A 14,407-nucleotide genomic window follows, 5' to 3' on the forward strand; every position below is an offset into this window, starting at 1 on the left:
GAATATGAAGCAACTTGTTCAAAACAATGCTGACCAAATCTTTAAACATGGATGAGGCCATCCCAAATTTTGTGTTGCATATGCCTATAGAAGGGTGGAAGAAGAAGTACCTGGGCTTGCTGCATATCTGTCAGATCATGTGTTTTGAGTTTTGTACAACTTTAAGCTGGTTTGTCTTTAAGACTGATTTACAAACTCGGTTACCTTATCGCATTTTGACCACTATCTTGTCTTGTTACGGTGATGGCTGTAGGCTTTCCCTGAAATATTTATTACAAACTGTGTGACCAGGATGTTGCAAACGATTACTAGTTCAACCCACCATGTAGTTAATATTCTCTGTTTGGCAGTAATTGTCTTTACATCTCATCCACGTCAGGTACTTGATCTGCAACACAATTAAATTCCTTAATTGTGTATGAGCTGAAGTAGTGACATGGAATTAACATCCATGAATAATTACTCACAATTTGTGAACGCACTTGGGCAAATGAAAATGCATGCTGTGGCCTTGTTGTTCACTATCCTACTTCTAAGTTGAGAAATTAACTACCTATTAATTTGCCAAATGCTTTTCACAAATTTAAAGATGAACACGTCCTCTGCTCTATTTAGCCCATCATTTGCTTATGCTTTTGTGGGTGGAAATGACTGTTTTGCAAATGCAGCTGAATCTAGGTCAGGAGACGATACGTGGGCTATTCAGTCATTGGCTGACCCGCAGACGGCTGAGGGCCACAGCAGTACCAGTTGCTAATGGAGATCCTGTAAGCGGACATGGGAATCATGCTGGTGGTAGAGGTTCTAATTCAGATGCCTATATGGTTGCTGAAAATCACAATCCAATCGTGCACCCGGCTTTTGAGTTTTCAACCTCATCTCCACCTTCCATCATCACAGAGGGGTCTCAGGGAGGTCCATGGCGCAAAAAGATTACTGATTTGGATGGCTCAGAGGATGAAAAAGATCTGCCTTCGTGGTGCTTAGACTGTTTGCTGCATGGCAGATATCCCCCAAGGGAGAATGCAAAGTACTTTCTGAGCAGAACTTTCTTTGCATGCATTTTTCTGAAGTTTTTGTACTTCTGTTCCCTCTTCATTTATTAAAAGTGATTTACAACACCCAAAGAAATGTAAAGTTTGGTGGTGATCTGAGGAATGTATCTAGTTATGGTTCTGCACTTCATGCTTTAGGATCAATATATTTTTTCAAGATTCCGGCATGCTGTGCTGTGGGCTGAGGTTTCATATACTTGCTTTGGAAAGAACCTATTAAAAATATCTGATAGTATGAGCCATGGCATCTATTTCACTTGTTTAGTCCACGGTATACTTTCCCTGTTCTATGTTGATGCATACATAGGTGGTGCATCTTTTAGTCTTCATTTGTACCTGACCCTTTCCAGATGGCAATACATAAATTGATGTCTCAAGATCTGAAAGTCTGCTTGATTCTGTTTTTGTTCTCTGATAAAGGCTACTATTCTTGGCAAAATGCAGGTGCAGCTTTTATCTACAGCCAGCTGAGGGGACCACTGTTCAAGTGCTTACACAAGGGAAGCTGAGTGCTCCTCGAATACTTCGAATTCAAAAGGTGCTCATAAGCTCCATTTGCTCTGTGAATTGTATCTTTTCATACATATGTTTCTTTTTGAGTAAGTGCCTATATCATAATGTGCATACTTCCCTTCCTGCTGAATTTTTTTCTCATATTCCCCAAACCCCTATGGCAGTACTGAAAATTTTGATGTTTGATACTTGTCAAAGTACATAACTGAATCCTTTACAACCTGTTGCCTGTTGAACACCCTAGCTAGATCAAAATAGGAGTTACAATGCACGATATGATACCCATGACCCCAAACAACTGCTTGGCTCGCATCTTGCAGTTTTTCGTAGTGAACTCTCGCAGCTTTCATATGTGCCAACTCTGGAGTCTTGTATTTGCGGCCTTTACACTGGTGAAGAAATGAAAAAAGCTATGAAAGCTATCGATTGACATTGTCTCTTAATTATAAAACACATTTGGGCACAAATTGGGTCTTCAAGAGGTCTGTAGATCAGGTCTCTTTGCTGTCCTTCATGGCTCAGTTGCAACCTCTTGGCCCACTACTCAATTCCCTACCCTCAGATTTGCCCCAGAGAGGCCAGAATGAGACAGAGACAGCCCAACATGGAAGATATAGGTGCATGCAACCCAAAACTTATCCAAACTTGACATTTCGCAAATTCCATTTTCATTGGGGCCTTCACGTACAAATTCAAGCTGCATGGCCCTTTTGGCCTGCCCTCATTAAAATACATTAAATGGTATCCATGTTGGGTATTTCACTTATGCCTCACTTACGCCTATTCTCACATAGGAATGTCGGTGATTAGTAGGACACTAGGGCACTTTTCTCTGGGTATGAGAGGTTTTTTCCCCTAGACGCATGGTCTTATTTCATATGTGCTTATGTCACACACTTACGGGCACTTATCGTGTTCGGGTGTGAACACCCCCTACAACCCTAAGGTTTAAGGATTGTACCTCGTACTTTCAGTTTACACTCTTTCAGTCTATTGCATTGGGTGTCGTGCCTCACTCTCACACTGTCTATTGATTTCTGTGCTGATTTCAATTCTGTCTCCATCTCACATTTGGTATCAGAGCTTTGGCTCTGTTCAGCTTAGCTCAGGTTCCGCTCAGCCTCCGGGGAGCTTCTTGCTCAGTCCAGCTTTGCCTCCTGTCGCCACAGACCTCCAGGTTGCCACAGCAGCCACCAGCACATGTAGGCCGTCTTGCTCCCGCTAGGCTACGTCTGCCTTCAGCACCTGTGCTACACCCTTGAGCCTCTCCCACAGCACCTGCAGTGTTGCATCCTGCACTGCCAACTCGACTGCCAGCTTGCCTGAAAGCACTGGAAGCTCGCCTGAAAGCCGTCTGTGGCAGTGCTCGCCATGCCAGCTGTCCATCAGCGTTCTGCCCTGCGCCGCCTGTCAGTCATGCTACCTAAAACGCCGCCTGCACTTGAGTAAACTCTCGCCAGTCCTGTCTGAAGCGCCTCTAGCTCCCGCTAGTTCCGTCTAAAGCGCCTCTTGCTCCCGCTTGCTGAGCGTTGCATACCCGCCTGTGGCCAACGCCGCCCGTTTGTGTGCAGTGCTGCCTCTGTAGCTCGCCACCTACTCAGGCCACCCGTCTGCCGGGTAATTTAAAAAAGAAAAAGAAGAAAAAAGTACATTTTTATTCCAAAATCAATTTCTGGAAGAGGGGGGTTTTTACCCAAGCAGACACAAAATTGTGGATACGTGTCCCAGACACGGTGGATGCAAATTTCTAGGCAAATTTATCAGACATTTTGGGGCTTTTGTGTTTTTTGAGGACATTGGCATATGTACTGCAGTTTCATTCATTGATAGACTGTTTTGGACACATTTGGGGCAAGAAATTTTGGGGATTTTGTTGATAAACACTGAATGCACCTTGGATTGCGTGCATTACAGACAATGTTGACAGAGTGCACCTTAGTGTACTAATTGCAAAACTTTATTTCTTGCAATTTTTGGAAATTATGAGATTTCCAGTTTGGTCCAGCTTGGACATTGCTCTTTTGCTTCTTTTGGTAATTGATTATCATGGCAAATTAGGGAGGAGATGTCTTTATCTATGTGTCCAAGGAGGATAGATTAGATGGTAATAACTACTCACTTTGGTCCTTCATGATGAAGAATGTGCTTGTGGCGAAAAATCTTTGGGATTATGTCAATGGAGAAGAAGTTAGTCCCGGAGTTGTGGCTCCAGCTACTCCTCCTCCAGGAGGACGTGCACAACGGGCACCTTAGCATGCTCCACTTCAGCCACTTTCCCAAAGATCAACTCCTCAAAAAGCATGGGATACACGGCATGCACAGGCTTTGTCGCTGATTGCATTGGCAGTTCATCGGTCCATCATCCCCCATATTTGTTCAACAGCTTCTTCACGAGAAGCTTGGCTAACTTTGGAGTAAATGTTTGCAGGAAAGAATGAGACTCACATCTCTTTTTTAAAGAAAGAGCTAGAGACATTGAAAATGGATGAGGGTGATTCTATTCAGGATCACTTGAACAAAATTCAAGACTTGTGCGAGCAACTCATGAATGGTGATGAGTACTATTCGGATGCACAGATGATATCTACTACATTGAACTCATTACCTCCTTCATACTTGGCTTTTTATACGGCCTTAAACCTCATCATGAGGATTGCCGCATAGCTGATCACTTTTCTTCAGTTAGTCAGTTTGCTTCTAGAGGAGGAGCAAATAAGAAGAAATAGTGGTGTGGATGCCATAACCTCTGAGTAGGCTTTTATGGCTAGATAGAAGGGCAAAGGCAGCCAAGTAAAGAATGCTCTGTAGAGCTTTGGGACTTTTGGCACATCACAGACAAGTGAAAAACAAGGGGGCATGCAAGCCAAAAAGGGCAAATGCCATTATTGCAAGAAGCCAGGCTACTACATCACTGAGTGCAGAAAGCGCATCGCCAAGGAGAAGAAGTCAAGAATGTCTGTTTCTGATGCTCCTTCCATTGCTACTGAGTCTGCGTTCTTTGTTGCAGACAGGGGCTATTACTTTTACACATATAGTTATGACACTTCTTGGGCTGATCGAGCATTTAGCTCTATTGAGGATGCATGCACTTGGTTTTTTGACAGTGATGCTTCTAGGCATATTACATCTCGCAGAGATTTATTTGCTTCTGTTGGTGCAGCTCCAATTGGCAAGTCTGTACAATGTGCCAACAATGCATCATACCTTGTTAGAGGTATTGGGGAGATTGTACTCACAGCCATTGATGGCTCTATTCTTCGCTTACAGGATGCTTTGCTTGTGCCAGGCATAAAGAAGAATCTGCTCTCTATTTCTTCTTTGGCACGTTGTGGATTGGAGGTCACATTTGATGATGATAGATGTATGGTGAGAGACAAAGAACACATGACTTTGGTTTTGACAGCAGACACTTTATGTCATGGGTTATACGAGTTGGATGCTCTTTCAGTTGATCAGTCAGCGTACTTGGCATCCACTCTTACTCGTGCTATGATACAGACAGAGTTATGACCTGCTAGGATGGGGCATGTGAACTTTGGTAGCTTGATGCTCTTATAGTGTACATAGATGCTAGATGGATTACCGCTATTGGAGAAACCTCCTGAGCATTTATGCAAAGGATGTATTTTGGGAAAAATGCATCATTTTTCGTTTCCTTGTGATGTTGCTTTTAGAGCAACAGCTAGGTTGTAGTTAGTGCATTCAGATGTATGTGGGTCTATGCAAACAAAGTCATTGGTTGGATGTTATTATTTTGTGACTTTTATTGATGACTTTACTCGATTTTGTTGGGTCTACTCTTTGGTCAAAAAGTTAGAAGTGTATGATGCATTCTTGGCTTTTGTTGCACTTGTTGAGAATCAATCTGGTTGTAAAATTAAGACTCTTTGTTCGGATCGAGGGGGGGAATACATGTCCTCTATGCTAAATTCCTTTTTGAAGCAAAAGGGCATTGTCCATTAGTATACTACTGCTTATACTCCATAGCAGAATGGGGTTGTAGAGAGGAAGAATTGGTCACTCATGGAGATGGCCAAATGTATGCTGAAAGCAAAGAGCTTGCCACACAGGTTTTGGATGGAAGCTGTCATGTGTGCTTGCCATGTTTTGAACAGATGCCCTACCAAAGCGTTAAAGAAAATTATACCTTTTGAGGCTTGGAACAGCCGGAAACCTTCTGTTGGACACTTTCATACCTTTGGGTGTCTTGCATATGCACACATTCCATAGGTACTCAGAAAAAAGTTGGATAACAAGGTTGTCAAATGCATTTTTGTGGGATATAGTAGTGAAAGCAAAGGTTACAGACTATATGATCCTGTCTCTAAAAAGGTGTTTGTTAGTAGGGATGTACTATTTGATGAAAAATCAGAATTGTCCCTTGCTGGTTTAGACACATATCAGGCTGCCCGTGATGTATTTGAAGGGCTGCTGCCCATTACATTTGGTGATTTAGCTGGAGTTTCAGCAAGTGAACTCAATGTTCAGCTAGCTGTTCCGTTGGAAGATGTAGAAAATCAGCCATTGGCTGATCTGAATATTCAGTAAAGTGCTGAAATTGAAATTCAGCAAGAGCTTATGCACAGTCAGGAGCATAGTACGGGGGAGTTTCGGAAACGGGGGAAAGGGAAATGGAAAAAACCAGAGTTTCGGAGTTTTGGCCAAATTTTGGAAATGGAGAAACGGCATTTTGGATTGTACACTAAAATAAATATAGTATTATGTGGGTATATAAATATATTAATGCCTGCAATAACATGTACCCAAATTTCATATAGAACTTTGAGTCTTCATGTCATATGATTGAAATCTTGATTCATTACACATGGCATGACTCACGAGTGAAGATTGAAGAGTCAAAACTCAATGGTTGAAACTTAAGACAGCTTAACACAGTTAAGACTCAATTTTCAAAACTTAAGGTAACAAAATGAATTATAATTTATGACTCATGAATCATCTATGATCTAAAGGGCAGTGAAGACTAATATCAAGAACAATGGAACAATAATCAAGATGCATAATAAGTGAAATCCAGATACAATGATACATGTAACTACATCATGTGAATAATCTGTCAAAACTCCAAAGTCCACTGAGCACTGAGCACTATTTACTAGTCTCTAGACTCTAGTAACTATTGAGTAATAAATATCAACATCAATGAACAGCTGGCAACTGTAGTCTAAACAACAAAGCCCGGCCAAGTAGTCTTTCACTCGCGTTATTCTTCTTGATTTCTCTAATCCACAATAGTTGCACCGCCACTTCTTTGATCGGTTGGAGCTCTCGTATCCCTTGATTGGAGTGATGTGCCTCCAATATGGATCCGATGCGAAGAAGAAGAATAAGAAGAGGAGGAGGAGGAGGGGGAGAAACTGGAGTGCCTCAAAATGGATTGTAGGATGCCGAAATGCTGGTCTGCCGTTTCTGTTTCGGTTCGAAATGGCCGGTCTGTTTCAGCAGCCCCGAAACGCCATTTCGGGGTACTATGGTCAGGAGGCAAGACAAATGCCTAGATGGTACTTACAGACTATGAAAAATAGTCATCTGGATGCACCCATGGCTGGTCGTACTAGAAGGCAAGCTCGTATGCATGATACTGCACATACCACGGAGTTTGTTATGGTAACAAGCACCCTTGATGATGAGGAGCCTGAATGTTTTGAGGATGCACAATAGAGTGTTCATTAGATGGCAGCAATGCAAGCTGAATTGGATTCTATATCCAAGAATCAAACATGGGATTTAGTGTCTTTTACCTTTGGGAGGAAAGCCATTGGAACAAAATGGGTCTACAAGCTAAAACGAAATGCAGATGGTTCCTTTGACAAATATGAGGCAAGGCCTGTAGCTAAAGGCTATGCACAGAAGAAAGGCATTGACTATGAGGAGACATTTGCTTCTACTTTCCGCATGACGACCGTTAGGTCTATGGTTGCTTTGGCTGCCCATTATGGATGGACTCTGCATCAGTTGGATATTAAAACTACATTTTTGCATGGGGAACTTCATGAGGAAGTATATGTACATCAGCCTATTGGTTTTGCAGTTGAGGGATCGGAACACTTGGTTTGCAAGCTGAAAAAAGCTTTATATGGTTTGAAACAAGCTCCTAGAGCTTGGTATGCAAAGATAGATGCTTTCTTGCTTAGCCAAGGGTTTATAAACAGCTCATCTGAGTCTACCCTTTACGTATGTAAAGAGGGGGGATCCATGTTGATCATTTGCCTTTATGTTGATGATCTCTTGCTTACAAGGACACATGCTGATCAGATCTCAGCATTTAAACAAAATTTGCAGCAAACTTTTGACATGTTAGACTTGGGGTCTTTGCATTATTACTTGGGCATTCAGTTCATACATGATGCTAGAGGTATTGGTTTATCACTGTCAAGATACATTGGTAAAATTCTTGAGAAGTTTGGCTTACAGGATTGCAAGCCAATCTGTACACCAATGGAACCTGGACTAAAGCTGCCATTACATGATGATAGTGATTTGTTTGATATACACATATATGCTCCAGCAGTTGGATGTCTTATTTACCTATGCAACCCTAGGCCGGACATACAGTTTGCAGTTTCAGCCTTGAGCAGATATATGCATCAGCCATGCATGTCACATTGGCAAGCTGTTAACTATGTCTTCCGTTACTTGCAGGGTATTAGATCTCTTGGATTGCTTTATGCCAAGGGGGGACCATTACAGTTACATGCTTACAGTGATTCTGATTGGGCTGGTGATTATGATTCACGTCACTCCACTAGTGGCAATTGTTTCTTTCTAGGCTCATCTTTTTTTTGCAAATAAAGTGTGGCTAATTATATTACTTCAGAAAAACCTTGAATACGAAGAAGTGCTCCTACTCAACAGACTAGTTGGAGCTGATACAAAGTCATAGAAATATAAAATATACAAGCCTCTTAGAGTGGTCTAGGGGGAATGGGGGACAAGAAGCCATGGAGAGGGGGTGTATTGCCATTTGGGGGTGCTTGCCTGTATTACGAAAAACAAGTCCAGATAGCCCCAAGTGTACATGAAGTGAAGACGGAGCTCTTGACGAGAGCTCGTTACTCACCCTACACCTGGTCCCATCGGCCGCGAAGGGAGTGGACGATGGAGGTCCAAAGCTCTGCCAAAGTCGCTTGTACAGAAAGTCTCTCTGCTCCAAAAACCTCTTGACATCGCGCCTTCCAGATTTTTCATCTAGAGAGACTCCCTACGATCTCCTATATCTCAAAGCAGTCTGCTGTGGGGTCCAATACTCGGCGGATGGGTAGAGCCTCCAAGCCAGCTACTGCACACGACTCAACTTCAATAAGGAAGATCGTGTCCTGTATCCCAGCCTCATACAGAAGGTGACGACCTTGGCTGGCTGCCTGCCAGCAGAAAGCTCCCCATGAGATACATCCAAGGCTGGGTGCTATGCGGCGAAGGATGCAGCATGCTTCTCTCCACACTAGGTACGCCGCCTCACACAACTAGAGGCAGTGCTTTGGAGTTTTCAGAAGCTGCTATGTGCAACGTTTACATCCTCCATCCTTCTGCATCTGGGCTAACCAACTCCCTACCGCCAGGCCTCCATGTGCCACCAACCATATGAAATATGATACTCTCCTCGGCCTCCAGCTGTCCCATAGGCAGCGCTAGAAAGTCTGTCGGAAAGCATCCGTGATGTTGTGCTCCGTCCAGTTCTACTACGCAACGACGCTCAGTCCATGTCCTCCTACATCAGCACGTGTCTGCCAATCTTGGCTCTATTCTCTAGGAACGTTGGTGGCTTCTTGGCCACCGTAGTGGCCGGCCATAGCTACTCTCCTGGATCCCACTCCAGCTCATTAAGTGGTCTGCCCTCCCAGATCCAAAGGTGTCACTCCTTGAGCTCCTCCTAGAAAACATAGAGGTTCAGTCGCCATGTCTTCCTCTGAAGGCCCACCACCCAAATCCTTCTCCACAAAAGGGTAGCTATCCCCTCATCTTGCTGTCCTGTGCCAAGGGCCAGGCGTCCCCCCTCCTAAACGGTGAAGAAAGTCCCTTGCGGGGCGCCACCTATTCTGCCTGCCACCTGTAGGGGGATATTTGTTGGTGAAAACTTAGCGGCCCATATCTCCTTGGCTCTCATGCCAGGGGGCCAAGCCACTCCTGACGTATTGCTGCGTCAATCTCCCTTCTCCTTAACTCAACTCCTCTTTGGCAACCTGATGCCTGCTGCAACACGTCCTCGTCCACCAACCTGTACACCTCTCGCCAGGTCCTGATGGTGCGAGCCGGGCCGGCCTCCCAACCAGCCCACTAGATGTGGGGGTACTTGCCAATCTGTACCCCCTCCTGATCTCTGACTTGGGGGTTCCAGATCACCGGTTGACAGTCTATCTCCTCCTGGCAACCTGGGGGGACTCTGAATTAGGGCCTTATGGAGGCCTTGCCACACAGGAAGTAAGCTATGTAATAAGGGGGATCTTGGGGGGGGGGGGTTTATCTGGGCCGTTGTGAAGATCCATCTCAAGGACGGTCTCCAATCCTTGCTAAGCCTCGGGCTGCACTCGTAGAGGCCCTCTTGCAGTAGGACCTTCCAGGTCCTCCTGGTGTGAGACCCGGACTACAAGGTTGCCCAAAAGGGCCATATTCTGATACTTTGGGTCAATGAACACAAGCCCTCCCTCTGACCGATGCCGGATGATGGTCGCCCACGCCACCTCGGCTCGAGAGTCCCCGGAACCGTCGGCCCAGAGGTAATTCCACACTATGCGGCGAAGTTGAGTAGCACAGGATAAGGAGAAGCACCAACATGAGGCGATGTACCAAGCCGTCGCTAGGAGGATTTGGTTGACCATCAGGGCTCGGCCCACAAGGGAGGCGAGCAGTATTCCAATAGGTTGGCTTCCTCCGAATAGAGTCGAGGACTGGGAGAAACTGCTGGGCGGGGGTGATGTTGAGTCCCACCTGGAACCCTGGGTAGCGGACGGTCTGCCCTCTGCACACCCATCTAAATCCCAAGTGGATGCTCCACTTCGTACTGAAGTCCGGGTCTGCAAGGAAACCAATCGACTTCCGCCAGTTGATTTTCGCTCTTGCTGCAGTACAGAATACCTCGAGAGCTAGTCTCACCCTCTCCAGCATCAACTCATTGTCCTCCATGTAAAGTGCTATATCATCTGCATACTCTTGAGTCTAACAACTCCGTCTCCTTTCTCACTGGAAGGCGGAGGCCGTGTAACCTACTCACAGGTGATGTGAGGAAGTGAGACATCGCCTCTGCAAAGAGTAGGAACAGATACGGGGCTAGTGGGCAGCCTTGCCGTACTGATCTCTCCAGTCGAAACTCCTTCCCTCTCCTACCACCTATGAGAACCTTGTTGGTAGCCAATCTGTAGAGTGCGGAGACCCCATGGATCCATGCCTAGGGGAAGCCCAACCTCTCCATGATGCCCTCCAAGAAGTACCAGTCTACCCTATCATAGGCTTTCTCAAAATCCAGGAATAGTATTGCCAATCCCTGACCACTATGCTAGGTCCACTTTGTCACCGCAAAGAAGGTAAAGACATTGTCTAGGATGCTCCTATCCTAGACAAAGCCTGTCTGTGTGTCATGAATGATGTCTGGAAGCACGGGGCAGAGTCACCTACCAATCATCTTTTCAAATGCCTTATAGGCAACTGGCAACAGGGTGATCGGTCTCCACTGACACAGCTCCAACTGGTCTCTCCCTTTGGGAAGGAGATTAATAAGACCTGCCGATAAAATCCTTGGCATCCGACTTGAACTGAAAATCTCCTAGAAAGCCAGCAATAAGGAGTCCTTCACTACCTCCCAGAAGGTGGTGAGAAAGCCTTAGAGAGGCCATCCTCTCCCGAGCATTTTTGCCCGTCCTGTGTGTGGAAAGCCTCCTCTAATTCCTTCTCTGTGAAGGGGGATAGGAGGGAGTGTCCCATCTCCTTTGTGACGAGGGACAGGTGGTGATCCCAGACTTGCTATCTATAATGCTGTCCTCTGGTTGAGGTTGTCTCATGCTAGAAAAGGCGTATGTAGTAGTCAGTGCCAATCTCCATCACCTTGTTTGGGCTATAGAGCGAATCCTCCCATGCTGATCCCGAAGGCTGCATATCTACTCTCTTAAGGTGTGGGGCTCTTGTGCTTGAAAGAACTCTCTGTACATCATGTCCCCCTTCCGCGCCCAGAAGGCTGTTGAGGTGTGGAATGAGAACTTCGAGTGCCTATCCTCTAGGCCGGCGATGGCTGCTCGTGCGTGCACCTCCTGTGCGCGGAGGATGGGATCCCTTGGTGTCTCCTATAATAATCTCTGTATGGTTGCTAGGTCTCACCGGAGTGCTCTCTCCTCCTCCCAGCACTGTTGCTTGGGCTGTAGGGTTGCCTCTTGGCAGATATTGCTCGACTCGGCTAGGACCTCTGCAACCTCCTCTGCGATCCGGTCCCTCGTGCTCCACTCCCTATTCCAAATCTGCTCTATCTGTCTCTTCACCTCCTCTCTCCTGTAGATCGAGTCAAGGATCTGACATGATTGTGTACCTAGGGAAGATGCAAGTGGCTAGTATCAGGAGGACTGGGCAGTGATTGGACAAAGTGGTGCTAACCAATTGCCCTATCTGGCCTTTGCGAGAGTATCCTCACTTTTCCACATAGAACTTGTCCAACTGCTCCAGCAAGACTCCGCCTAGCCGCTTGTATTCCCACGAGAAGTCCAATGACCTTTCCCTCCTGTGAAAAACTGGGTAGGAAGATCTCCCATGCCTCCTGCTCCTCCCCAGCCATGCCTTGGTAGTTTTCGCCTCTACCTTCTTGGTCCTCTAAGGCCTCCAGGTTGTTGAAGTCTTCTCCAACAATCCAAGAGTCCACCTCTGGGAGTCCTACTGTAATCTCCACGTAAAACCTGATGCGTGCCCTGACCTCAGTGGGGGCATAGACATTGAGGACTCCAAGGTACGAGTCCCCAATATCCAAAGTGACCCATAGAACTCTCCCTACCACAATCGCCTCGTGATCTCGTATGTAGGCGGTAAGGCTTGTGCCAATATAGGTGCATACACCTCCACTCTTGCCGTGGGCACCGATGGCACACTCCCAGTAGATGTGTGACCTGCCTGGGAGAACCCTCCCTACCCGATGGGCTTGGGCGGGGGTGAGCTTGTGCTCCTGTAGAAGTAGGATGCCTATCCATCCCGCAAGGCCCGGTTGCAACTCCTGCCGAACAGTCAACTTTCTATACCATGTGTCCACTGTAGTGGAGACTATTCATATTCCAGGGTGCAAGGTGTAAGCTCATGGGGAAACCTGTGATTGATCGAACAGGCATCTGTTCGGTGTGGAAGCTGCTCATGAGGAGGAAAAACTGTGAGGCATGCAAGTATGCTTTGCCGCAGGCTTGGATGGCGAACTCCAGACCCCCATGGTGGCCCTCAGACCATAGGGGTAATAGATACTCCAGGTGATACTACCAATGCATCTATTAGCCATGCTGAGAGTCTGACTCTGTACACTGGTAGAAATGTGTCACCTGTGCCAGGGGCCACTCGATCATATCCCTTGGAGCTCCCCACTGTGGAGGGGCTCGAAAGATAATGCTCAAGTGTGGGACCTTGGCACCAGCCCACCAGTTAATGTCCATTATGCAACCAGGCCACTGCTGTGCAAACAGTGCTAGTTCTTCGTCTCCAATCCATTGAGAGATGTGGTCCGCCACCTGACTCTTCACCTCCTCCTCTATTTGTGTTGTTGTCCAATCCTTTGAGTGAGAGGACTGAAGGAAAAAAAGCGTAGTTTGGTCCATCCGATGGTGCTAGTAGATTGACCTTGCCCTTCTTGACCTATGAACCACGAAGATCCCCACCTCTAGAGGTAGTGGAAACTCTCCACGCTCCGCAACTCTCAGGTAGGACCATGGGCCACTGCGGAAAAACTCCTGTGGTAACAGCTGTGCATGTCTCGGGAAAGTGTGACGGGCGGCAGGGACAGTGAGTTGGTGGCTGTGTGGGAGGGGGAAGATTGCTAGTGCGAGGAGGATGTAGGTGTGTGTGGCTTATCACCTCCTGTGGGAGGAGGGGGGGTGGGTCTGGGGGGGGGATCACCTGAACTGGGTGCGGATCAGGGGAGGTGCTCGGCAGGGGAGGTGGTGGGTGGGAAGAGGATCGAGGGATGGTGGGATAGTCGGGGTTAGGGGGTATGTGGCGGGTGTGGGGGGGGGGTTTTGGTGGCCCTGGAAAGGGGGGGGTGTGGGCTAGGGTTAGTGGAAGGGCCATGAGAGGTAGGGGTGGGTGAGTGTGGGGGTTGTGGGATCTCAGGTGAGGTAGTTTGTGGCGTGGGTGGTGGATGTGGGGGACTACAGTCCTACCGAGTGTGGCGGGCAGGGAGGGACTGCGGAGTGCTCTATCGAGGGGGCATCGCTCGCCCTCTTGCTCCCTGCTATCGAGGCTATGTTTGAGGAGCTGGTTGCAGCCCCCCTTGCCGTCTCCCTCTCTGTCGTCTTTAGACCCATGTGAAGCCATTAGCGTCCACGCGCAGGCTTGTCGACGGAGCCACCTTGGCTTCGAAACGTGTGCAATCTGTTGCTTGATGCCCAAAGTTGTGGCAACGCAGACATTGCCCTGGTTGCCCAGTGACAATGACCTGTTGCCTAAAGGAGTGACCTCCTGCCTCAATCTCCAGGAACTTTGGTATACTCTTTGTGTTTTTCATGGCCACTCATACCTTTGGGACTCTTGTAGTTATGATTGCATCCGCGAAGGAGGTAGGAAGAATTGTGCCGAAGAGCCGTCCAAAGTTCTCCACTAATTGGTAGTACTCTACCGCCAGTCCGGGAAAAAGTAAGGTGACTGGATAT

The 14,407-nt window shown here is 46.9% G+C and overlaps 1 protein-coding gene across 1 annotated transcript in view; it reads left to right on the forward strand.

The window, feature by feature from the left end:
• Window positions 1-14,407, forward strand: part of LRS1 (Transducin/WD40 repeat-like superfamily protein) — a 56,205-nt gene that overhangs the window by 36,408 nt on the left and 5,390 nt on the right. Inside the window, exons 15-16 of the mRNA XM_087671272.1 lie at window positions 669-1,030; window positions 1,500-1,593. Of these exons, the coding sequence (XP_087527398.1) occupies window positions 669-1,030; window positions 1,500-1,593 (456 nt within the window). The remainder of the gene's footprint in view (window positions 1-668; window positions 1,031-1,499; window positions 1,594-14,407) is intronic.

Source organism: Lygodium microphyllum, chromosome 29, assembly GCF_053477565.2.
Source record: "Lygodium microphyllum isolate KBCC chromosome 29, Lygodium_microphyllum_v1.1.10, whole genome shotgun sequence".
Classification (NCBI taxonomy): domain Eukaryota; kingdom Viridiplantae; phylum Streptophyta; class Polypodiopsida; order Schizaeales; family Lygodiaceae; genus Lygodium; species Lygodium microphyllum.